This window comes from Musca vetustissima, unplaced genomic scaffold (assembly GCF_032173495.1).
Source record: "Musca vetustissima isolate MV318-11 ecotype Yass unplaced genomic scaffold, APGP_CSIRO_Mvet_v1 utg451, whole genome shotgun sequence".
Lineage (NCBI taxonomy): Eukaryota > Metazoa > Arthropoda > Insecta > Diptera > Muscidae > Musca > Musca vetustissima.
The window spans coordinates 88,174-115,891 of NW_026877818.1; the positions used below are offsets into that span (position 1 = coordinate 88,174).

General features: G+C 32.8%; 1 protein-coding gene across 1 annotated transcript; it reads right to left on the reverse strand.

Moving 5' to 3' along the window:
- Positions 1 to 309: 309 nt before the first annotated feature.
- On the reverse strand, positions 310 to 27,410 carry LOC133322498 (lysosomal cholesterol signaling protein). Its single transcript, XM_061531487.1, has 14 exons — positions 27,094 to 27,410; positions 6,142 to 6,431; positions 5,923 to 6,062; positions 5,529 to 5,857; positions 4,457 to 4,622; positions 4,152 to 4,391; positions 3,698 to 3,889; positions 3,474 to 3,627; positions 3,043 to 3,135; positions 2,606 to 2,981; positions 1,042 to 1,246; positions 793 to 968; positions 586 to 711; positions 310 to 511 (listed from the first exon to the last, which is right to left on the reverse strand). The coding sequence occupies exons 1-14, from the start codon at positions 27,408 to 27,410 to the stop codon at positions 310 to 312; spliced, it is 3,006 nt and encodes a 1,001-aa protein (XP_061387471.1).
- Positions 27,411 to 27,718: the final 308 nt, after the last annotated feature.

Below are 27,718 nucleotides of genomic sequence, written 5' to 3' on the forward strand. Positions count from 1 at the left end.
TACATCCTTGCTTTGCAAATCATCTAACTAAAACTAAACAGAAAAAAATTCTAAAACAATTTGTGAAACTCTTATTCAATATAAAAATAATAAATCAAATAATATTTAAAATATTTGAAAATAAATTTAAACTAAATTCTAAATTAATTATAAAATAGTAAAACAAATCACAGCTTGGAAAGAAAAAAATATAATGTTTCAAACTATAGGTAAATATAAATATAAACAAAGGGGGTGGTTGGTTGTTTTTTGTGACATATTTCACTTGTGATTAAAACGTCCGTCGTGTTCTGTGACGAACGGAGTTATTTACATGCGACTACAGAAATTATACAACAATTGTTTGTCCTCGAAATGATAGACATTGTTGATGTGACGTAAAACACGGCCATTGACCAAATGTTTGGCATAATGCACCGCTTCCAGGCGATCTTTGGATAGGCCCACCTCAATAAGCCAGTCGACAAATTCGCAGCCATAAAATACTTTGCGATAGGTTTTAATGCGCCATCTGTAAACAAACAAACAAACATGATTTAATATGAAAATAATTTAAAAAAATATATTTTTTCATTTTGTATTCACCTGCGATCCTTGGCAATATCCTTCTTACAATTCTCCAAGTGATGTGTTCTAAATTGTTCGCAAATGTGCTTGGTCTCTTGACTAACCTGTGACCAATGTGGTAGTGTGACAACATTAGCACCATACCTAAAAATAGAATAAATAAAAAATGATTTAAAAAACTGTTTAACTGTGCCTTCCCAAAAATGTCCCCTCCTCCCAACTTACCATATTTTCCGCCACAGCTTAATCAATGGTCGCAAGAACTCTCCAATATCTCCTATAAACACAGCCATTACAATTAAACTTTGTCCGAAATTTAAGAATGCATCCAGGAAACTTAATTCTAAATAGATTCCCGACATTCCCTCCATAACCAGAGTCCAAATGGAGACAGCCAGACCCTGAAAAAAGTGAATATTTCAAAAATTAAAATAAATTTTCAATTATTTATTTTCCATATTCCGCAATATATACCACAAACATTGAGCACAGCAATATAATAAGCAAGACAATGTGTTTCAATGTCTGATGTTCATCACCATCTGTGGCATGTTCCAGTGGTTCCAAATCACGTCGCGTCTGATCTTCATAGCGTTCAATAATCGATTGGCAATTTTGTGATGTGCTGGCTCCACAATTAAACGATGGATTACAAATGCCGGAACGTATGCCATTGTTACTAAAAACAATAAAAAGAAAAAATTAATTATAAAAATATAAGACGTGGAATTTTATTATTTTTTTGAAAATATTTTTTATTTTTTCAAAAAATGTTAAATTAAAATATTTTTTTTAAGAAATCTCAAAGAATTAAAATAAAATGAATTTTCAGAATGATGTGTGTAAAATTTCGTGAAAATAGGTTCAGATTTAGATATAGCTCCCATATATGTTCGACCGATTTTATGTAAATGGTTCACCAAAGTCACTATATATCATTTGATTTCCACGAAATTTGGCATAGCGTAGTAAATTGAGTCTAGAATGATGTGTGTGAAATTTCTTGAAAATTGGTTCAGATTTAGATATAGCTCCCATATATATGTCCGCCGATTTTATGTAAATGGTTCACCAAAGTCCCTATATATCTTTCGATTTCCACGAAATTTGGCATAGTATGCTGAATTGAGTCTAGAATTATTTGTGTAAATTTTTTTGAAAACCAGTTCATATTTAGATATAGCTCCCATATATATGTTCGACCAATTTAATGTAAATGGTGTACCAAAGGCACCAAATTTTGCACAGCGTACTGAATAAACCCTAGAACGATGTGTGTGAAGTTTCGTGAAAATCGGTTCAGATTTAGGTATAGCTCTCATGTATGTTTTCGCTCGATTTAATGTAAATGATGTACCAAAGTCCATATATATATATATATATAGATTTGGGCGAAATTTGGAACCCGTCCAGATTTAGATATAGCTCCCATATAGTTAAGTCCGATTTTATGTAGGAACAAAGGACCCAAAATATGTCCATTAGGAACAAAATTAGTCTAGCCTAACCTGTGACAAGTTTCGTTGAAATACGTTCATATTTGGAGTAGCGTCCATATCTATTTTCATCCGATTTAAAGTAAATGTTTCACCAAACTCTTCACCATTTGTTCAGAATAGAATGACGTAATTGCGCGTAGAAGTACAGATTTAGTGCATATATTTCCGACCGACTTCGCTCCAAATAGACAACCGATGCCCGATTGATATTTGCTTTAAATCGATTTACATAATTTTGTACCATTGTAACAAACGAATGGCATGTTTATGGATTGATCTAAGTCGATTCACATTTAGATAAAGGTCACATATTTTAGTTCATCCAAATTCATGTTAATGGCCCTTCTGTTAGGATGCATCTTTTTAATATACCCATAGTGGTGAAGGGTATCATATAGTCGGCCCCGTTCGACTTTACTACTTTTCCTATTGGTTTGTTTTTAATATTGGATTTTCTAAATATTTTTTAGCAATTTTTGGAAAATAAAAAAATTCCAAGAATTCACTTCAATTTAAATAAAAAAATTCAAAATACTTACACTTGATTTAATTGTTCGTCTTTGGGTTGGGTGATATCCGTTTCCTCGGAATCTTTTTTACTCTGCTCCAAATTACGTTTGTTCAGTAGATCTTCAATGTCAACGACCACTGTTGTTGTGGGACTTGTTGTTGTTGTACTACTGGATGAACAACAATTGCCACTGCCGCAACCACCAACATCTGCATTACCAGTAGTAGTTTTATTCGAATTGGTTACGGAACCATTACAAGCACCACCACCAGCATTTCCTGTATTTGGTAGCATATCATCATCATCGGATGAAGAGTAGGATGTATAACGGCGTCTTTGATGTAAATTGCCGGAATTCGATAAAAGATTTGCTGTCGATATTGTGGATTGCAGATCGGAGTTTTCTAAGAAGAAGAAGGAGAACAAATTATTTTTTTAACACCAAAAAAGAAATTAGTATCTTACCTGACTCAGGATTAGATAATTCTCGAGCATAGGTTAAATATTTTTCATAACGTTTCTTGTAGCGTTGATGCATCACCAAACAACCGACAGTTACTGGAAGTTGTGAGAAGAAAAAATTAATAAAATGATTCTAGGCGAAACAAGTGATGTTTTTATTATATTTTTATCAGATTGAAAACTTTATGAAAACATCACTATGAACCAAATACATCATTTTATTATATTGTTAATTGCGTAAAGGAACTACATTTTAAATATTTCTCATATGAACTTAACTTGTCCATAAAACATTGTAAAATAATGTTCCTTGTTAGACACATTAACAATATGATAAAGCTGATATTTTAGTTAGTAACTCTTCAATTCAAAAATTTCTCATCATATTCCAATTGTTATCTTTAATATGCTGCCGATCTTGGCATTTCACTTACCGATGAAACACATTACCAACATAAATACTGATATTGCCGCCTGGGCATTGCCATATTGAAAACTGGGATTATGTTTCTCCCCGGACATAACATTGCTGTCGAAGGCCACCAACAAGCCAGATATTAATGTTGGAATGCCCCAAGCAAAGGCAATCTAGAGAAAATTAAAAAAAAAAACAAAAATAAATTATTTAAAAATAATAAAGAATATTTTCATTACTCACCATATAAGGCCACAGTTTCAATACAAAACATAAACTGCGACATTGTAAAAATAGCAATGAAATGGCCAAAATACCCGTCCACAATCGTGAACTATAAGTGCCGATGTTGAATAAGAAAAATTGTATCATCAATGGCCATTTTTGATGATGTTCCAATTTGGACCACAGTATGACACCGACACAGCACATTAGCTGGATAATAAAAAAGAAGGAAATTAAGGTTAGGTTATTTAGAACTAAAAAATTTCAAAAATATATTTTAATATTTTTTCCGTATATAGCCATAGGAGTCCTTTTTTCGAGATGTAACCTTAGGCAATGATGTATTGAAATTAGGCGTGTCCTTCTCATAATACCTTATTCAAGGAACATGACTTACAAAAATATTTTTTTAGAAGTCACCTAATTCATATATTATTAAAGTATTTTTAAGGGATGTTTTTGGCCAACTCACTTGTGACAATACCAAACAGAATGTGATACGATGTGGCAGACGTTTAAAACGTTTTGTAGTGATCAACAGCAACAACATCCAAATACAGGCAGCTACTCCAGCTACACTAATATCGAATGAGAATGCATCCAATTCATGGAGATAGTCAATGGGATTGAGATTGGTCAATGAAATCATTTTTGCCGATATAAACATGAGAGGTGCCGAGATGAACGTACACAAAACCATACTTTTGGCAATCTGAAAACCAAAAAAATTAAAGTTTAAATTATTTTTAATTTTAAAAATAAAAATTGTAATCTTACCAATTCCACTTCAATATTATATTGTGTGGCAATAACAAATGCCCCTGGGGCAGCGGGAAATGTACCATAGAGAAAACCAAATGTGCTCAACTCGGTGGTATCATTAAAATCAGAACCAGCCTGCATAATATTCACGGTTTGTCGGCATACCAGGGGGAGGACCAAACTGAAAGAAAAAATATTTGCTCATTTATATTTGGATTTGGAATAAAAAAAAGAAATTTGTTAATATTTTTTCAAGAAATATCTGAAAAATATTTGTTCAAGAATCTTCATTAGGCGTAGGATTTAAAAAATATATTTCTTGAAGGAATATCCGTATGCATGAAATAAAAAAAATTATTTTTTTCCAAGCATTTTTTAAATATTTTTTAAGGATCAGATAAAACGTGGATTATTTTAATATATTTTTTTTAGAACCAGGCAAAACGTAGATTTTTTTTCTAAATTTTTTAAAAAATGTATATCGGTATGCAAGTTTAAAAACAAATTCATGGGTCATCAATAGTAATCGATTTTTAAATGTATTTAAAAAAAACAATTGTCGGGGACTTTTAAAAATATTTTTTCTAGGATCTACACAAGCCACAGATATATCAAAATTTTCATTTTCTTTCATGCAAGAAATTAAAAAATACATTTTTACAAGGATTCAGGGACCAGATAAAATGTTTTCTTTTTTTAAGTACATCAAAGAATATCGGTAGGCAGGGATTTAAAAAAAATATTTTTTTTCATGGGCCATCAATAAGCATTGATTTTAAATGTATTTTTCTTTTAAGTAAACTAGGCCTTTGTTTAAAAAATTGTTTTCAAAGAATATCGGTATGCAAGGATTAAAAAAATCATGGGCCATAAATAAGCATGGATTTTTAAATGTATTTTTCAAAAAGCATCAATTGACGGGAATTTTTTAAACCATTTCTTTTAAAATATTTTCTCTAGGATCTACAAAAGCCGTAGATTTTTCAAAAATTGTATTTAAAAAAACAATTTTCAACGATTAGGATAAGGCGTGGATTTTTAAAATATTTTTCTTTGAGGACCAGCACAAGCCCTGGTATTTACTCACATTTTAACCAATATCAAAATGCCGGGCAGCAAAAATTCCGATCCCTTGAGAGAACGACCTTGTCCAACAATTTTTAAGCCCAATAAAAATAATGCTGTGGCCGAAAATGATTGACCAAAGACGCGTAAAACACTCGCCATCATTTCGGGTAAGCCATTGGAAAATATAAAGGAGCCGGCCACACCCAGCAGAGTCATCAGCAATAGGGGGTTGAAAAATAACGATTTTATGGTATTGAAAACAAGCAGGGTTTTTTCATTTAAACAGCGATTGCGTTTTGCCATCTGCTCCGCAGGACAGGTTTCCGGACACAATGGGGGATTTTGAATCTATAAATAAATTTCGATATTTTTCACGTTATCAAAGTAATACAAAATTTCATTGTTACCCTCACCTGTTCCGTTTTATTTTTAGCAATTTTGGCAATTTCCATTAAAATGAGACCAATTGGATTTAAAATGGCCAGGGATATGGGTGCCATTAAATACAAATAGGAAGCATATTCCGGGTGGACATCATGATACAAGGCCATTACTGGAAGATTAGAAAACATTCAAAATTAATTTAATATAATTTAAAGAGAATTTCCAAAGAAAAAAAAATTTCCACTCACCAATCGGATAACCAATTGCAAAATCATTACTCTGCGTACAGAATATACCCAACAGCCCCGCTCGAGCATAATTCAATGGCCTTGCCACAATCAGCGATATCAACAGCACCACAAAGAATACAATTGCCTTGGAGATCATCATTGCCAATAGAAACGTCCAATTAACTTTGCTCCAATTCAGTTCGACCAGTGACAAGAAAATCAGCGAGGGTAGGGCGAATGTACCCACAAATGTTCCCAGGCCTTTGGTTTCGGCATTTGTGATGATTTTAAAACGTCCCGCCAGATAACTGCACAAATAAATATGGAATTAGAATTGAATAATCAAATACAAACATTGATTTTGATTTATTTTAGAAAAAAAAATCCTTATCATTAATTGTAACAAATTGAAATTTTGTAATTGACTTTTAGCTGAACCCCGAGAAAAAAGCGAACTGCATTTTTCTTGTTAAAAACATTAAAAATTGCGTCAGATTTGTTTATTGTTTTCAATTACATTTGAGGTTTACACCTTCAAAAAATCATTTTAACTGACTTTGAAAAAATAATCCAATTCAATATAATCACTCATTAAGATTCAATACAGTTTGTATATAAATATGGAAAATAGTAGTTTTTAGATAATTAAGCAATATTAAATTTATATAAATAAATTGTAGTTTTTTTTAACCAAAAATAAAATCACAGAATATGAAGACAATATTTAATGAAAATTTAAATCTATAAAAATAGTATATATTATTTTTCTTGTTTGATTTTGTTTCGGCTTTTGGTTAAATAAAATTCAGTATTTTAAATTGCTGCTAGCATAGACAATTATTTATATATCACATGTTTTATATACAAAAACAATTTTATTATTATTAAATTTAAAATATTATTTTAAATTTCTATTTCTATTAAAAATAACTTTATTGCTATTTATTTTATTTAATGGGAGATAAGAAAGTATTGATTAGGAATTTGTTATATTAATCAGTTGTTGTCATAAAAAATTTCAAGAGAGGGAGAGAGAATCTTATTCACCGTCAATAGGCACTTCAACAAAACATATTTGTTGAATATTAAAAAATAAAAATATATAATATGTCAGAAGTCACACGTGCCCTTATATATATTACATTCGATTTTATTACACAAATACATATATATATACACTGGAAAAAAATTAGTTCATATATTTTATGAATAGTGTTCATAAAACTACAATACAGAGAGATATGGAATGAGTAAGTTATAAAGAGTATTATTTTGAGATTTTTGAGAACAGTAAGCGTGAATTTTCAAATTCTTATTTTAATAGGAAGAAAGAAAATGAAAAAAAAAATATTTTCAAATTGGGCAAATTTTTAAGGAATTTTTTAAGAATATCACAGTGGGGAGAGTTATCAAAGTGAGGATTTTGAAACAACTTTTTTGAGGTTGCTGGGAGTCTGGAGATTTCTGGTATCAGATTTGTTGTTGTATTAATCAACTGCTGTCAATTTTTTACACACAGACATACAAATACACAGAAAACCAGTAAGGAAGGTAGTAAAGTCGGACGGGGCCGTCTATATGATAACCTTCATCACTTTGGGTATATTCAACAGATGAATCCTAACAGACGTCGCATTTTTGAAGGACCAGTAAAATGAAATTGGATCCGTAAACGTGTCATTCTGTAACCTATACTAAATTGTTCATTTGGTCAGATATGTAAATCAATTTAAAAATCGATTTACGTTGTGCAAAATTTTGTGTCAATCGGACCCACCTTTTAGCGGCATTTATATCCAATTTCTAGGTTATACTAACTTCAGTAAGTCGTGCAAAATTTGTGCCAATTTGGTGTAAAATCGGACGAAAATATATATGTAGAAGCTATATCAAAATCTGAACGGATTTCAACGAAACTTGCAAGAGATAAACTTATATTAATTATCATTGTTCAAAATGGTGTGGCAATCGGAAAAAGTTTGGGTCTTTAGTGCTCAATTTACATAAAATCGGAAGAAAATATATACAGGAGCTATATCTAAATCTGAACCGATTTTCAGAAAACGTAACACCCACGATATGCCAAATTTTGTGCAAATCGAAAGATATATAGGAACTTTGGTACAACATTTACATTAAATCGGACGAAAATATATATGGGAACTATATCTAAATCTGGACCGATTTTCATGAAACTCAACACACATCATTATAGACCATATTCAGTACGCTGTGCCAAATTTCGTGCAAATCGAAAGATATATACGGACTTTGGTAAATCATTTACATAAAATCGGACGAAAATATATATAGGAGTTATATCTAAATCTGTAGCGATTTTCAGGAAACTTAGCTCACATCATTCTAGACATAATACATTACGATATGCCAAAATTTGTGCAAATCGAAAGATATACAGCGACTTTGGTAAATCATTTACATTAAATCGGACGAAAATATATAGAGGAGCTATATCTATATCTGGAACGATTTTCAGGAAACTTAACACATATAATACTAGAACTAATTCATTACGCTATGCCAAAATTCGTGCAAATCGAAAGATATATAGGAACTTTGGTACACAATTTACATTAAATCGGACGAATATATATATATATATATATATATAGGAGATATATCTAAATCTGAACCGATTTTCACGAAAATTAGCAAATATTTTTATTTAAATATTTTTCACAAATTCCACGCATATATTTTTTCAAAAATGCAGATTGATGTCTTATAATTTCAATATTGAAATGCAAAAATTAAATGCATGCATGAAATGTTGATAAGATTTTTTTTTACCGCTGAATCAAAAAAATAATAATCAGCAAATTGAAAAAAATGTGTATGTGATAGGCTCGGCTAAGTTGTAATTGATTCCAATTACCCTTTACGATAACATATTTATTTTGCATATAATTTTAATGTCTAAACGCATTTTTCCTGCAAGTATCATAAAAACAGCGTGGCTGTTCTTTTTTATTTAATTAACATTTCAGTTAATATTGAATCGAATTGCTTTTAAAAATCAACATGTGGCCATTTTCAACAAATAAATACAAATAATCAAAAAAAATATTATAAAATCAGCATTTAAAAAAACTCAATGTATATTTTTCCTAGTCTGGCTTGGTTAGTGGTTTGGGGTTATTTTCGATTTGCCGAGAGTCTAGAAATAACAGCTGTGTTCATTAACCTTTTGAGGTGATGTTTGCCGTTGCAGTTACCAAGTGTAATCATATCATTTATAGATTCCGATTTTTTTATGAAACACATGCTGAAATTCAAATTTTGTAAAATAATGGAAAAAATTTCTTTCAAGGTCTATCAGGACAATAGGCGTTGATTTTTAAAGAAATTTCTTTGAAGGTCTATCTGGACAATAGGCGTGGATTTTTATAGAAATTTCTTTGAAGTTTTATCAGGACAATAGGCGTGGATTTTTAAAGAAATTCCGTTGACGGTCTATCAGGATAACAGGCGTGGATTTTTTAAGAAATTTCTTTCAAGGTCGATCAGGACAATATGAGTAAATTTTTAAAGAATTTTCTTTCAATGTCGATCAGGACAATATGAGTAAAGAATTTTCTTTCAAAGTAGATCAGGAAAATATGAGTAAACTTTTAAAGCATTTTCTTTCAAGGTCTATTAGGGCAATAGGAATTAGACAATTCGTTTATTTGCAATCCGACCCATTTCTCATTGGTTTCACAAACAGGATGTAATGTTTTCTTTTCTCTTATTAGACAACGACGGCAATAGATATCTTTAAAAAGGAAATAAATTACGCACTTTATGGTAATTATAGAGTTTAGAAATTAATTACAATAGTGGCCGTAAATTAATTACCTGGTGGTAAATAATTATAAATAAGAAAACTTTCTATTCTGATATTCCCCGCCGCTTTGCAAAATATTTCCTGCCGTCTGACAAAAAAACGTCTCTAATTACAAGCAATTACAACAAATAGTGCGAATGAAATGTTTAAATATTGAGTATTTAACCGGCTTTCTATAATAATAACAACAACATGGAATTGATTTATACGCGTGTCCAGTATTTAAATTATTTAAACAGACAACAACAAAAATGACTCAGACAAGTGAGTAGTAGTGCAATGGGTAGACAAAAATAAACCCAACAACAAAAAAATACAAAATTGTATTATATATTTGTTGTTTTTATTTTTTGGGACAATAAACAAATAACCCGTTCAAAATCAATCTATCAATTGAATGCCCAAAATTATAAAAAAAGAAAAAATAAAACCACAACAACAAATACTCCCCCGTATATGGCAAATTTACGTTTTTTAATTCGATCGAATAAAGTCAGTGAACTTTGTGATTTGGTTTTGAATTATCCAAAAATTGAAGCAACCTTTGATTGATATGTAGTTACCCGTATTCTTGGAAATCGTCTTTATAGATTTATGTGCAAAAAAATATTTGTTCATAGATGGTTTTGAGGTTAATTTTTAAACAATTTTATTTAGACATCGTCCAGGTAGATGAAATTTCCGGCAAATTAAAAAAAATATATACTGAGGACTATGGGCTCGGATTTTTAAACATTTTCTTTTAGAATTTACATTCTTTTAAAAAAGCCATTCTAAAGGCTCTGATAAGCCTCATTAAAAAGTATGGATGCAAACATATTCTTTAAAGGTGTCTTGAAATATTTATGGACACAATTTCAAGAATTTTAAATCGTAAATCTTCCAAAACTTTAAGAACTGAAAGTCTTTCAGGACAATAGAAATGGAGTTTAAAAAAATATTCCGAAAGTTTTTGAGAGATGTGCATTGCATGTCTATCAGGGCAATAGATAGGTGGACATTTATTTCGTAACAGGTATATCAGAGAGGCAAGAAGTGAACTATGTACAATCTTTATAGGAGGTCCACCAATACAATAGGAATTTTTCTGCGGAGGTGTCAGGACAAAACATGCGGTTTTTTTAACATGTTAGCAATCCCTTCGAACAAAAGATTTATTGTTATCTTGCAGGTCAATAATTCAAACAATAAATATTCTCCAAAAATATACTCTTTAACAATTCACGACTAGAGCTCCGCTGGTTATCTTATAAAAAATTACTAACAAATCCAGTCTAAGGCTCTATTTAAGCTCCCAAAATTATTCTTTACAAAATCCAGGCTAGGGCCCTATTTATCCTCCTAAAAATATCCTCTAAAAACCCAGGCTAGGGCTCTATTTATCCTCCTAAAAATATTCTCTAAAACATCCAGGATAGGACCCAATTTATCCTCCTATAAATATTCTCTAAAAATCCCTAGCTCTATTTATCCTCCTAAAAATATTCTCTAAAAAATCCAGACTAAGGCTCTATTTATCCTCCTACATATATTCTCTAAAAAATCCAGGCTAGGGCTCTATTTATCCTCCTACATTATTTATCCTCCTAAAAAAATCCAGGCTAGGGCTCTATTTATCACCCTAAAAATGGTATCTAAAAATTCAGGCTGGAGCTCTATTTATCATCCTAAAAATATTCTCTAAAAATCCAGGGTAGGGCTCTATTTATCCTCCTAAAAATTTTCTCTAAAAAATCCATGCTATGACTATCTTTATCCTCCTCAAAATATTCTATAAAGAATCCAGGCTAGGGCTCTATTTATCCTCCTAAATACATTCTCTAAAAAAACAGGCTAGGGCTTTGCGGCTTCTCCTTAAAATTTTCTCTAAAAAATCCACGCCTAAGGCTTTGCTGGTTCTCCTAAAAATTTTCTTTAAAAAATCCACGCCTAAGGCTTTGCTGGTTCTCCTAAAAATTTTCTTTAAAAAATCCACGCCTAAGGCTTTGCTGGTTCTCCTAAAAATTTTCTTTAAAAAATCCACGCCTAAGGCTTTGCTGCTTCTCCTAAAAATTTTCTTTAAAAAATCCACGCCTAAGGCTTAGCTGCTTCTCCTAAAAATATTCTTTAAAAAATCCAGGCTTAAAGCTCTGCTGCTTCTCCTCAAAATATTCTTTAAAAATCCACGACTAAGGCTTTGCTGCTTCTCCTCAAAATATTCTTTAAAAATCCAGGCCTATAGCTCTGCTGCTTCTCCACAAATTATTCTTTAAAAAATCCAGGCCTATAGCTCTGCTGCTTCTCCTCAAATTATTCTTTAAAAAATCCAGTCCTATAGCTCTGCTGCGTCTCCTCGAAATATTCTTTAAAAAATCCAGGCATATAGCTCTGCTGCTTCTCAACAAATAATTCTTTAAAAATCCAGGCCTATAGCTCTGCTGCTTCTCCACAAATTATTCTTTAAAAAATCCAGTCCTATAGCTCTGCTGCGTCTCCTCAAAATATTCTTTAAAAAATCCAGGCCTATAGCTCTGCTGCTTCTCAACAAATAATTCTTTAAAAATCCAGGCCTATAGCTCTGCTGCTTCTCCACAAATTATTCTTTAAAAAATCCAGGCCTATAGCTCTGCTGCTTCTCCTCAAATTAATCTTTAAAAAAATCCGCGCCTAAGGCTTTGCTGCTTCTCCACAAATTATTCTTTAAAAAATCCACGCCTAAGGCTTTGCTGCTTCTCCTAAAAATATTCTTTAAAAAAAATCCACGCCTAAGGCTTTGCTGCTTCTCCTAAAAATATTCTTTAAAAAAAATCCACGCCTAAGGCTTTGCTGCTTCTCCTAAAAAAATTCTTTAAAAAATCCACGCCTATGGCTCTGATAGTTCTCCTAAAAATATTCTTTAAAACTCCAAGCTTATGGCTTTGCTGCTTCTTCTAAAAATATTCTTTAAAAAATCCACGCCCAAGGCTTTGCTGCTTCTCCTCAAAATATTCTTTAACAAACCACGCATATGGCTCTCCTGGTTCTCCTCAAAATATTCTTTAAATTATCCACCCGTTGATCTCAGCTAGTTCTGCGAAAAATATTCTTTAAAAACTCAAAGGCTTTTCCAAATCTCCTAAAAATTTTCTTTAAAAAATCGTTAATGATTCCCCTAAAAATCCACTCCTAGGGCTTAGTTGGTTCTTCTTATGATTCTGCTGATTCTCCCAAAAACACTCCTTTAAAAAATCAAATGGCCCAGCTGGCCCTTCTCAAAGAAATATTTAATAAAAATCAACCCTTCTATCCCTTTCTCCCATTTACCAAACAGGAAGTAAATGCCATGCATTCTACAATAACAACAAATCTGTTACTTCCCGGTTCAAGGGTGGTTATGCAGCTTTTGTATGGACTTTGCCAAGATTGTAGATATTTGTGAATTGCACATGAATGTGAATGAATGTTCGGTTGGATGTTTCATCAATTTTTAGAATTGTTAATGAGCGTTTTTTTCCTGTGGGTTATTCTGTCGCTCCACCTATCTACCTGGTGCATCTTCGAAAAGAACATCTGTTCTGCACTGCTAATTTTTTATTGTTCTGACAAATCACGTTTCAATTTTAATTTTTTGTTTGCAATAACTGTGTATTAGTCAATATTAAACGACGGAGTCAGACAACAATTTGCTGTAATTTAGGGGGATAACGAAAATTACTCATGAAATGCAGAACAAATAAAAAAATTCCAGTTTTTTTTATAAATAAAACACATTCAATTTTATTCATTGTGTTTTGAGGACAAAGAGAGTCGCCAAATACAATTCGGTTCATATTCATATTTTTATCATAAATTTTAAATGTGAGTCAATATGACATACAAATGATATTTTATTTTTTGTTTTAGAAGAGGTAAACCTCTTTTCAGCATTGAAGAACAAACCTCTCGGATTCGATATTTTTACATTTGATGTTATTTATTAAGACCTTAACATCCATCCAGGGGATTTTCTTGGCCAAGTGATTATTGCATCATTTCGTTGTTTCTTTTTTTTCAATTTTCAATTTTTTTTTAACTGCCCTGAGCTGAGCCAACCAATGACAGTTGAAACTAATTCGCATTTAACATTTTTATCAAGAATCCAAATGATTTTAATTGACCTCCTCCTTAGTTGATGATTCTCTGAATGAATTACTTAATTAATTAATTGCCACAATTAAATAGATTTTTACAGAAATCTGGCGGCGACTTACGGCAATGATTAATGACGGTTTTGAGTTTCAATCATTTTAAATCAAATTATGTGTCAGATAATTAAAGAAAAAATAAGTTTCAAGCTCTATCACAACCATAACTAATAATTTTAAAGGATTATTTTTAGGAGGACCACCAGAAGAAGGAATATTTCTAGGGGGTCCAAAATATCAATAAGCTTGAATTTTTAAAGAATGTTTTTAGCCGAGTTACCCTAGTCCTAAATGTAGATTTGTAATCTATATTTTAGGAGGTTTCCATGAGCCAAAGGCGTGAAAAGAATTAAAAAAAAATATTTTTAGAAGCTTAGATTTTCAGTTGATCCAAAAAAGCCCTAGGCGTGGATTTTTAAAGAATATTTTTAGCAGAACCAACCCTAGGCGTAAATTTTTAAGGAATATTTGTAGTAGAACCAAAAGAGCCGTAGGCGTGGATTTTTAAGGAATATTTTTAGCAGATCCAACAGAGCCCTAGGCGTGGATTTTTAAGGAATATTTTTAGCAGATCCAACAGAGCCCTAGGCGTGGATTTTTAAGGAATATTTTTAGCAGATCCAACAGAGCCCTAGGCGAGGATTATTAAGGAATAGTTTTAGTAGAAGCAAAAGAGTCCTAGGCGTGGATGTTTAAGGAATATTTTTAGCAGATCCAACAGAGCCCTAGGCGTGGATTATTAAGGAATATTTTTAGCAGATCCAACAGATCCTTAGGCGTGGATTTTTAAGGAATATTTTTAGCAGATCCAACAGAGCCCTAGGCGTGAATTTTTAAGGAATTTTTTTAGCAGATCCAACTGAAACTTAGGCCAGGATTTTTAAGGAATATTTTTAGCAGATCCAACAAAGCCCCAGGCGTGGATTTTTAAGGAATATTTTTAGCAGAACCAATATAGCCCTAGGCGTGGATTTTTAAGGAATATTTTTAACAGATCCAACAGAGCCCTAGGCGTGGATATTTGAGGAATATTTTCAGTATATCCAAGCATAGCATAGCCCTAGGCGTGGATTTTAATGAATATTTTTAGCAGATCCAACATAGCCCTAGGCGTGGATTTTTAAGGAATATTTTTAGTGGAACCAAAAGAGCCCTAGGCGTGGATTTTTAAGGAATATTTTTAGTGGAACCAAAAGAGCCCTAGGCCTGGATTTTTAAGGAATATTTTTAGTAGAACTAAAAGAGCCCTAGGGGCGGATTTTTAAGGAATATTTTTAGTAGAACCAAAAGAGCCCTAGGCGTGGATTTTTAGGGAATATTTTTAGTAGAACCAAAAGAGCCCTAGGCGTAAATTTTTAAGGAAAATTTTTCGTAGAAGCAACAGAGCCCTTGGCGTGGATTTGTTAAGAATATTTTTCGCAGAAGCAACAGAGCCCTAGGCGTGGATTTTTACGGAATATTTTTAACAGATTCAACAGAGCCCTAGGCGTGGATATTTGAGGAATATTTTTAACAGATCCAACAGAGCCCTAGGCGTGGATATTTGAGGAATATTTTTAACAGATCCAACGGAGCCCTAGGCGTGGATATTTGAGGAATATTTTTAACAGATCCAACAGAGCCCTAGGCGTGGATTTTTAAGGAATATTTTTTCGCAGAATCAACAGAGCCCTAGGCGTGGATTTTTAAGGAATATTTTTTCGCAGAATCAACAGAGCCCTAGGCGTGGATTTTTAAGGAATATTTTTTCGCAGAATCAACAGAGCCCTAGGCGTGGATTTTTAAGGAATATTTTTAGCAGAGCCTTAGGCGTGGATTTTTAAGGAATATTTTTAGCAGAGCCTTAGGCGTGGATTTTTAAGGAATATTTTTAGCAGAGCCTTAGGCGTGGATTTTTAAGGAATATTTTTAGCAGAGCCTTAGGCGTGGATTTTTAAGGAATATTTTTAGCAGAGCCTTAGGCGTGGATTTTTAAGGAATATTTTTAGCAGAGCCTTAGGCGTGGATTTTTAAGGAATATTTTTAGCAGAGCCTTAGGCGTGGATTTTTAAGGATTATTTTTAGTAGAACCAAAAGAGACCTAGGCGTGGATTTTTAAGGAATATTTTTAGCAGAGCCTTAGGCGTGGATTTTTAAGGATTATTTTTAGTAGAACCAAAAGAGACCTAGGCGTGGATTTTTAAGGAATATTTTTAGCAGAGCCTTAGGCGTGGATTTTTAAGGATTATTTTTAGTAGAACCAAAAGAGACCTAGGCGTGGATTTTTAAGGAATATTTTTAGCAGAGCCTTAGGCGTGGATTTTTAAGGATTATTTTTAGTAGAACCAAAAGAGACCTAGGCGTGGATTTTTAAGGAATATTTTAGTAAAACCAAAAGAGCCGTAGGCGTGGATTTTTAAGGAATATTTTAGTAAAACCAAAAAAGCCGTAGGCGTGGATTTTTAAGGAATATTTTAGTAAAACCAAAAGAGCCGTAGGCGTGGATTTTTAAGGAATATTTTAGTAAAACCAAAAGAGCCGTAGGCGTCGATTTTTAAGTAATACTTTTAGTTGATATTAAATAAGTTTATTTTTTTTAATAATAATTTTCTATTCAGAAACGAATTTCGTCATGATTTCTAACAAAAAAATAAGACAATAATTTCAAATATTTATTACAAAATTTTGTATAAAAATAAATATTCAGTGTTAAATTGCAAATAAATCATGACACATGTTAAATTAACAACAACTACAGCAAAACAAAAAGATAAATTGTGGAAAATTAATACTGAAATATTTAATTTATCCCATCCTATTACTAAGATGAAAAACAAAAGATAAAATATAAACCAAAAACAAAAGCAAAACAACATACAATAGCTATTAAAGATAACAATAAAAATTCCCAGGAGAGAATGAGTGTCGACACTTATTTATAATAACAAGTTCGGATAGAAGTACGAGTACGTGTTATCCACTGACATATCAGGGAGTTCTTTATATAAAAAACAGTATCTAATTGTCAACAATTGTCGGACAGACACGCCATGTATCTTAAACATGTGATATGAAAAATTAATTGACTCCACAATCACCTCACATCGCACTTCCATATTGGGGAGGAATGTTCTTTTGTTCGGATTTTTTTTTTTTTTTTTGTTAATAAAATTTGTGATAAAAATTATTATTCACTCGCCTAGTCGATGTAATCGTTTTTTGTTTAAAGTTTCACTCGCACCAGACACCAGGCTCACAATCAACAACCTGTGTTAAATATTGATTTTTGAAGTTCTGCTGCTGTTTTTGTTGTCGCTGTTGTTGTTTTTCTGAAATTGTTCCATTGTAAGTGGCACGGAATCCCAATTAAATTGTAACTTAAAGTGGGGATGTTATTTTGACTGAACATGTCAATTTGTTGGTGTTGTTGTAATGTGGGCGTGGGTCTCATTGTTAGGTAGCTAGTGGCTGTAAACGATAATTATAGAGTAGGTTTTTTAAATACATGTAGTTTTTTATTGCAATCTTATATTTTAACGCAACTGTACTTAAGGTAAGTTAATACACTTTCTTCATTGTTCTGATATTCCCCATAAATAAAATCTCATCTAGTCTAAACATCTGTTGGTCCTCCAAAAAGTATTTATGAAAAATCGATGCTTATATGTCAGCTGATCCTCCTAAAAATATTCTTTAAAAATCCACGCCTAGGCTTCTGTTGGTCATCCTAAAAATATTCTTTAAAAATCCACGCCTAGGCTTCTGTTGGTCATCCTAAAAATATTCTTAACAAATCCACTCCTAGGCTTCTGTTGGTCCTCCAACATCCTAAATATATTCTTTAAAAATCCACACTAGGCATCTGTTGGTCATCCTAAAAATATTCTTTAAAATTTGCGCCTAGAACTCCGATAATTCCCTAAAAATATTTTTTAAAAAATCTACGCCTAGGTCTTTGTTAGTCCACCTTAAAAGATTCTTGAAAAATCCAGCCTTAGATGTCTGCTGGTGCTTCTAAAATATTCTTTAAAAATTAACGACTAAGGCTCAGTTGGTTGTGCTAAAAATTTTCTTTAAAAATCCACTCATAGGATCTGTTGGTTCTACTAAAAATATTCTAATATTCTTAAAAATATTAAATTAAATATTAAAATATTCTTAAAAATATGGTTCTGCTAAAAATATTCTGTAAAAAAATCCATTCATAGGCGTCTGCTGGTCCTTCTAAAAATATTTTTTTAAAAATCCAAGCTAAGGGTTATCCTCAACAAAAAAAAAATATCTTTAAAAATCCGCCCAAAGAGCTATGTTGATCTTCCTCAAAATAATGTCTAAAAAATCTAAACATATGGCTCCGCTGGTCATTTTCAAAATATTCTCTATAAATTATGCAATGCAATAATTCGCAATTGATTTCGACAATGACCATTCGAAGTTACATCAGATCATTGCATTTCAAAAAATAAAATAGTATTTATAATAAATAGATCATCTATATGCACAAATGTGGTGCAATTTAGGCTCATTATTTATTTTTTTAAGATACTTGGGAAATTCAATTACAACGAAAATAAATTATCAATTTTATTTATTTAAAATGACGACGATTACGATGACATGACAAAACTAAATCCCATTTAAGATCAATTACAAAAATATGTCAATTGGAAAAAAATGTGCCTCGTAACACTGCCCTAATTGCGTGTAAATATAAATATGCCGCAAACAAATCGAAGTTATCGACCCGTTAGATAGACTGACAAACAGATCAAATATTTAATTACAATTTATCGAAATTTTAAGTACACAAGGGGCAGCGTTCATCCGTTTCTGCGAGCCATGTGTCTGCGCGTGCGATTGAAGATCGAAGCCCATTGGAATTGAAGATTGAAATGCGCGGTATTTTTGTTTTTTTTTTCGATTGTAAACATTCTTTGGTTTTTGTTGTTTTTGTCACTGATAAATAAATGTTAGTACGTTTGTAAAACCAACAACTAATTATCTACCACGACTACTGTTAAAAAATACATTTATTTTCTCTATATGACGTTATGAATGTTTTGTTGTTTTTTTTATTTTACAGTCAATTACATTTGAATTACGTTTCAAAGTGCTACGTAATTGTCCGCCGCATGTTGACATAGCTGTAATTTTTTTTTTTTAAATTTTTTTAATCGGTTTTTACTTTCAACGAAGACGACAGAAAAACAGGGAAGTTATGGCGCAGTTCTATCACCCCTTTGATTGTTGTAAAATAATAAATTTATTGCATGTTTATGCATGGTATAGAACAATTTATAAAAAAAGAAGCATTTAAAATTCAAAACAAATTGAAAAGAAAAATTCCAGCATAAATGCTAAATAATTTCTAAGGTATTTTAATTATAAATAATAAATAAAATAAAAATAATAATTTCTAAGGTATTTTTTAAGAATATTTTTTTTTTTCAAGGACAAAGGAACATTAAATAGTATTTTTAGGAGGATCAACAGAGAGAAGGAGAAAAACCAAAAGTGCCACAGACGGTCTTTTGTTAAACATGTTTTTACGTGAACCAACAGACCCGTAGTTTTTTTAAATATTTATGGAAAAAACAACAAACCCCTAGTTATGTATTTTTTATTTAAATAATATTTTTAGAAGTACCAGCAGGCCCATTGGCGCGATTTTACACAGAATGATTTTTAGAGATCCGATAGAATAAAAACAAACGCGGATTTTTAGAAGAATATTTTTAGAGGAACCAGGAGATCCGTAGGTGTATATTTTTTTAAAGAATATTTTTGGGAGAACTAACAGAGGGAGATCCAATAAAACCAAAAAACGCGGTTTTTTAAAAAATATTTTTAGAAGAACCAACAGACTCCATGGGCGAATTTTTTAAAGAATATTTTTAGGAGAACCAACAGAACTAAAAACGTAGATTATTTTAAGGAATATTTTTAGGGGAACCAACTGAGCCAAAAACGTGAATATTTAAAGAATATTTTTAGGAAAACCAGCCGATTCCTGGGCGCATTTTTTAAGGAATATTTTAAGGAAAACCAGCCGATCACTGGGCGCATTTTTTAAAGAATATTTTAAGGAGAACCAACAGACCTAAAAACGTGGATTTTGTAAAGAATATTTTTAGTATAACCAACAGTGCCAAAAACGTGAAATTTTAAAAAAATGTATTTAGGAAAACCAGCAGTCTCCTATGCGCGGATCTTTTAGAAGAACCAACAGAGCCGAAAACACTGATTTTTTAGGAGAACCATCAGACTAGGCGTGGAGATCCAATATAGCCACAAAAGCGATTTTTTGTCGAAGAACTATCAGAGCCAAAAACCCGGATATTTAAAGAATATTTTTAGGAGGTGTTGAAAAACCAAAGCATTGACTTTTTGCATGAATATTTTTAGGAGGTCCGGAAGTGCCATTGTCTTATTATTTTGAGGAAGAAAATCACGAGGATTGTCGCTGGCCATAACTTTAACATAACTTTAAACAAAAATAATTTTAGTAGTATTGTCCGAGGCACATACTTAGATATTTAAAGTGTAAGATGATCATGAGATCCGTAAGCGTAGAATTTTAAAAAGTAATTTTAGGAGAATTTTCATAGATTTGTAGCGTATAATATAAACGAAGAATTTTGAGGAGGAATGTACAAGATCTAAGAGTCATGTTATATAGAATATCTTAAGGTGGATTGTGGGAGACCTAAGCTTTATTTTTTTTTAATTTAGGAGGACTGTAAGAGACAAAAACGTAGTTTTTTTTAAGGAATACTTTTAGATGGATTGAGAGATGCGTAGATATTTAAGGAATTCTTTCGTTTAGGAGAATTGTTAAAGCCCAGGGCGTAGATTTTAATGAATGCTTTCCTTTAGGAGGATTATTAAAGCCCAAGGCGTAAATTTTTAAGGAATAATTTTTCGAAGGATTTCAGAGACAGAAGTGTACATTTTTCAGGAAGACATAAGCGTAGATTTATAAAAATTAATTTTACTAGAACTGAGCGTTTATCGTAGATTTCGAAAGGGCTGTAATTTGGCATTCCGGGTGTTGGTGGGTATATAAATTATTTACTGAACATTTTCAATGTCATTTCATGTTTCTACATGACATTTTCGGTATGTTCACAGTCTTAGACCGATTTTCCAGCCTTAGGGTCTGTAGTTTCGAATTTCCAGATTGATTATGGTACTTTGAATGTGTTAAACTTATCAACATTTCCATTTTTTTTAAATAATTAAGCTGTAAATTTAATTTAAAGGTAAAAAAGATTCCAAATATTTAAAAAATATTTCCTTTCCCAAAAAATGTTCTACAGAAGGCATTTTTTTGCTTTATTGTTAAGCAATCGGTGTTCAAATACGAATATACATATTATCATTTACATTTCAATGTGTTTCTGTCTTGGAGGTATACATCCATGCATGCATACATACGTACATATCAATTACAAGTGTTTTATTTTTTTTAATTTCGAACGTGAGTATTTGAACGAAGGTGAATATCGATTGTGTCTGCAATAAACGGTTCTTATTTTTGTTTTTGGTTTTTTTGTTCGGTATGAGTCACGTGCTTGTGGCAAATTGCATTATGTGGTGCCGAGGTAGAAGCAGGAGGTGTGTAAAGTAAATTGTTGGGCAATGGAGGTATGGTTTCCAGGGGTTGAGGTCTTTTCAAAATGTATTATTCAATTAAATGTTAAGATATAGGTATTTGTAGACATTTGAAAATTTACTGTGACTTGGTATCAAAAGAAAAAAATAGGACCCACAGGTCTGTGATTTTTGTTATACCATCAGCCTTATAGAGGGTATATACACTCGGATGTGGTAAAAATCTAAATCTTAATAGGATACGGCAAAAATCCTAATATTGGATTTCTTTGGACCAAATCCTTTTCACAATATTTGGAGTCGATTTACAAAAGTCCATCCGTCCGTGTGGCCGACTTGTGGGCCCGTCAACTCTCGAAGGGATTAACCGCTTTCATCCAAACGTAGGATATCTTAAACATAGTTCAAGTTCGAAGATGGGAAATATCGGTCCACACCTTCTGATAACTATATCGAATCCAAAAATCAGACTCATTGGTCCACTCTTTCTTGTACATTCCTCACAATGGGTCAAGATTTTGAAAATTTTTTAATCCAATAACAATGGTGTGGAATTTCCGACGTAATGTCAAATATCTTTCAAATTTTGATTAAGTTCGAATATCAAATAAGGATACCGGTCCACTCTTCTGGTATCTTCCCACAAAATGGCAAACATTTTGCTGAATTTATTATTTATAATATTACGTGAACAGAATATTATGACCGTAAAATTATACGGTTGAAAGATGGGACTTTTAGGTCTACTCCTTCTGATACCTCCCCCACAAAGGGTCAACATTTTAAAAAGTTGTACATCTCTTATGAAGCGGACCGAATATTCAATCTCATCGAAACTTTTCCCAAATTGGTCCCAACGATAACGCATTTTTTCAATTAGTATTTTTTTATTTTATATCTCTGAAGAAATTATCCCTTGTCTGAATCCTCGTTCGGTATTAAATGGCTGCGAGAGGTCCCAACGATAATGCATTTTTTCAATTAGTATGTTTTTTTTTAATTTTATATCCCTGAAGAAATTATGCCCATGTTCTACCTCTCCATTTTTTACCATATTTCGATATGTGAAAGACATCTAATAAATCTTTTTAAAACCAATTAATGTAAAAGAAATAATTACATACCAAAATACAATGTAGTAGATAACTCCTCTAATAGCCATTAACTATTTACTATCTGTTACAAAATTACAAAGTAATCATATAATGGTATAGAACACAACAACAAACTAGAATATTGTTAAACAAATTTCTACTGTCTAATAACAAATCAATAAATCCATAAAATGCAAATTACAAATTGAAAAATCAAAACGAAAGATATTAAATAAATAGCTTTCAATTTTCAAACATGAATGGCAAGTAACCGACCAGATGTCAATAGATGCCAAGCTATTAGTTTCATTTCCCCCCATAACAGTACCCCAGCAAGGGGCTATTGCCAATCCACCTCCCCCAATTCGAATAACTATCACTTACTTGACATTTGAGTCATAATAGGTAAATGTTTAGAAGGCATTAGCGAACAAAAAAACAACAACAAAAACTGCAAATCAATACAACTGAAGTTGTCGATTTCCTGTACCTAACCTGTGTTTTTGTGTTTTTTTATATATATCTGCTGCAGCAGTTCCGTTGCGGGAAATACCAGCCATGATTTACATGTTTGGCAAAAAAAAAAAACAAAACAAATTCTCTAGACCCGACCATCAAACAACACAACAACATGGTTATTTATTGTATTGGCATTTGAAAACAAAACGACGAAATGGAAAAAAGTTCAAATAACTCTTTACCTATTTTGCCGGTTGTGATGCCCCCCTCACCTCACCTCTTCCGCCAACACCACCACCACACGAAAGCAACAATAAACAAATATAAAAACAAATTTTGAAAGTAGGTTTTGATGTTGATGTGTTTTTTGTTTTGTTTATTTTTAGTTGAACTATTAGTCAAGGTCAAACATTATGGAGGCTATAAACTTACTTGGCAATAAAAGAAAGGTTTACGACAGTGGGAAGGAGTCGTCTAACAATAATACATTCTCAACTTTCCTAACACCCATTGTACGAAGGATTTCTTTCTTTTTTGTATAAACAAAGAAATTTATATTGCATTGAATTTCGAAGCAATGCTAGAAGTACTTGAACCCTTCCCAATAATATGGAGGTTATATTAATTGTGTGTTTAGAAAAAGTTTTTATAAAATATTAAAATTTTGTTATTTCTATAAAAAAACATCTAAATCCAAAAGACTATTTTTGCCAATTAGAAATTTGGATTTATGAATTAGCCTTGAAAAATGTTGTTTATGAGTAACCTTTTTCATGAACAGACTATATTAATGTTTCCTTATTTATTAGCTTTCAAATATACCATTTTAAGTTTATTGTTCAAGTTCATGGCCAATTTAAGCCAACAGACCCACCAGAAACGACAACACAACAACAACACCAGAAACGAGATAAGAATTTGCGGTCATTCAACGATTACCGCCAATTTGGCATACATTCACTCATCCGTTCAAAAGACAGTAATCAATCATAATGTATATCACCATGGATGGATGAATTTCATTTTGAAAGTATAGTTTTATTAAATAATAATGAATTGCGATTAGATAATTTATGGGATTTAATTCCGGGCAAATTTGACATCATTTAAATCGGTTGTTGAAAAAATTCATTGTAAAGATCATTCGGTTCTGGTCAAAAGTATCCCAAAACAAGTAAAAAGTGTCAGTCGGTGTTGCCGACAGATATATACCCCCAGCCTATGGTTTGCAGAGGTCTTCGGAATTACACACCGATTTTATTATTCGCTTTATATAAGAAAGCTTTCGGATTTAATGTTGATAAAATTTTGTAAAATATTGACCATTTGTGAGGGAGGTAACGGAAGAAGTGGACTACTGAGGTACCAAAGGGAGTGGACCAATGATTCCCATCTTCGGACTTGATCTAGGGTTGGTAAAGATTTGTTCGTTCAAATCAGACATTCCATTTGCCAGATATTTTGGATTTACTAATATTGAAATTTTGACCATTTGTGGGGGAGGTACCAGAAGGAGTGGACCAATTGGTCCCATCTTCGGACTTAATCTAGACTTCGCAAAAATAATGGTTTGTGCAAAGTTTGGTTCACATCGGACTTTCCATTCGAATGATATTGGATTTGCAAATATTGAAAATTTTGACCATTTTTGGGGAGGTACCAGAAAGAGGTTGAGCGATATTCCCCAACCTCGAACTTAAACTCTGTTTGAAAAAAATATTAAGATGTACACACTTTGAATGACATCGGTTGCTGCCTTCGAGAGTTATCGTGCGGACCATCCAGTCAGACAGAGGGACAACGGACGGACATGTGTAAATCGACTCCAAATTTTCTGAAACGGATTTGGTCCAATGAATCTTGGAGTCTAAAGCCAATATTTTGATGAGGCACATTTTCACCGTATCAAAGTGTATATACCATCATTAGCCATAAGACTGAGGGTATAAACAGTGTTTATACCCTCAACTTTGTGGCTAATGAGGGCTATATGCCCATGCGAACAGAGCATCCGATACAAACCAAACTTTGCATATCCTAAATTTTTATTCATGCCTGTGTATTGTTGGGAGATGTGGCTTTTCTGTCCACTCCAACTAGTACCTCCCCCACAAAAGAGTCAATATTTTGACAACTTGTATGGAATATCCCACTTTATCCAAACTTTGAACATCGTAATATTTTTACTTATACTAGATCGAATCCAAAGATAATAGATCTCTTCTTTGGATTCGATTTTCTGGTATTTCATGTGGGGTTTAAAATGTTGAAAATTATTAATCCAATAACAATAGTATGAAAATTCGGATGTGATTCCAAAAATACACATTGTAATATTTCTTTTAAACTTATTTTATGTTGGAAGATGAGACCCACGCGAGCAGGAGCAAATCCAGATGTACAGGAGTCAGAATGAAGTCCGAAAATGTTACCAACGAGTAAAACACCAAACCGAAGGCTTTGGAGCAGGCACATCCTCCTGTAGAGATGAAGAAGGAAACCTGGTGACAGATACAGATAGTGTTCTGAGGATCTGGAAGGAGCATTTTGAAAATTTTCTGGTATCAAATAGCAGCGGCGAAGAGGATAAACCAATAATAGATATCGGTATAGAGTGTATACCCCCTAGCCAAGATGAGGTCAGAATAGCAATCATTCGGCTGAAGAATAATAAAGCAGAGGAACTATTCAAGGCTGGTGGTCAGATGCTGGTAAGGAGCATGTACCAGCTGATTAGTACAATTTGGCTAGAGGAATGCTTGCCAAATGATTGGAACCTCAGCATCCTGTGTCCCGTGCACGAAAAATGAGACAAGACGATATGTGCCAACTATACAGGAATTAGCCTTCTTCCCATCGCATATAAAGTACTATCGAGTGTGCTGTGTGAACGATTGAAGCCAATGGTCAATGACATTATTGGGCCATACCAATGCGGCTTTAGACCTGGCAAATCCACCATTGACCACATTTTCACTCTACGCCAAATCCTGGAAAAAAGACCACGAAAAACACATCGACACATTCCACTATTCGACAGCGTTTGGCATTCCTGCAAAATTAATTCGGCTATGCAGGATAACTTTAACTGACACAAGATCAGTAGTTAAAGTCGAAACACTCTTACAAGACGCTGATACTAACCATGCTATTATATGGATCTGAAGCATGGGTACTTACGCAAGCAGATAAGGCAGCTCTTGGAGTGTTTGAGAGAAAAATTCTCTGAAAGATCTATGGGGCGATCTGCGTTGACGGTGAATATCGCCGTCGAGTGAACAATGAGCTGTACCAGCTATTCTCGGACATCGGCATTGTTAAACGTATTGAGCTGCAGCATGTGTTGGCTAGGTCATGTTGTGAGAATGAATGAAGATGCCCCAGCTGATGGTTCACGCAGAAGGGGAAGGCCACGAATAAGATGGAAAGATCAAGTTTAAGACAACATTGCTGAATATGATCTTTCAAAGTGGAAAAACTGCGCAAAAAACCGACGCGCCTGGAAATCTTTTTTAAGCTGGGCTTATGGAAAGAAAGTTCTGCCATTAGGCAGAAAATCTCTCTACTAAACATTATCAATATTGGAAGTTTCCGTTTTAGACGTTTTTCAACACAGTTTTTATCTCATTTTGTTATTTCAGGCCACACTTTCATATAGTCCTCATAAAAAACGAAAGCCGTTATAAAATATCAAATTGATTTTAGATATTTTTTGTATGTCCACGACGTTTTGATTTTTTTTTATATATATATATTTTTAATTACTTTGAATTAAATTTGTGACTATTTTAAATCCGACTTACAAAAATCATAAAATTAATCTCAAATCACTTACCCACAAATAATAATACCAAAACATTGTACCAACGCCGGGTAGAAATTATCCATTGACACTGTGGAATCATGATCTGGTGCCGCAGTTGTTGTTGTTGATGCTAGAACTCCAACTTCAGTTGCCTTTTCCATCGTAGTTGCCATTGTCGACAAAAGGTTTTGCATTAGAGAATGGGCTGTGGTCGATGCCATGCCGCCATTATCGTCATCAGCCATCATCATGTCGTTGTCGTCTTCATCGGGTGCGACAATATTACCCAAATTTGCATAAATAGTTTCATCACCATGTAATGCGGCCAATATCATTGAGCTTTCCATAATAGCCGAAAAAGCTAGCTAGCAAGCAAACAGCGGGTAGACAAAGAAAGAAACTTTAAACAGCAGCTAGGGGTTGGATGTTGGTTGCTGTCACAGCCACGGAAGTAATACGTTCTCGTGCGCCAAGTTGCCCCTATGGCGTGTGTGGGTGTCTGGTATTTGCAAATTGTTGTGGGTGTGTATGAACTTTACGTTTCGTTTGAATACTTTGTTGTAATGGAGGTAGAAATTCCCAAAATTTGTTTTATAAACAATGTCGCTGTATCTACGTCATTGTGTCAACGATATGTGTTTGGCTTTCCCTTTTG

Coding starts and splice junctions, on each gene's coding strand:
- LOC133322498 (XM_061531487.1), bottom strand. CDS start 27,410: ATGGAAAGCTCAATGATATTGGCCGCATTACATGGTGATGAAACTATT. Junction 3,890..4,151: donor TCTGTTTGGTATTGTCACAA/GTGAGTTGGCCA, acceptor TTTATTATCCAG/CTAATGTGCTGTGTCGGTGT. Junction 969..1,041: donor TGCTGTGCTCAATGTTTGTG/GTATATATTGCG, acceptor CACTTTTTTCAG/GGTCTGGCTGTCTCCATTTG.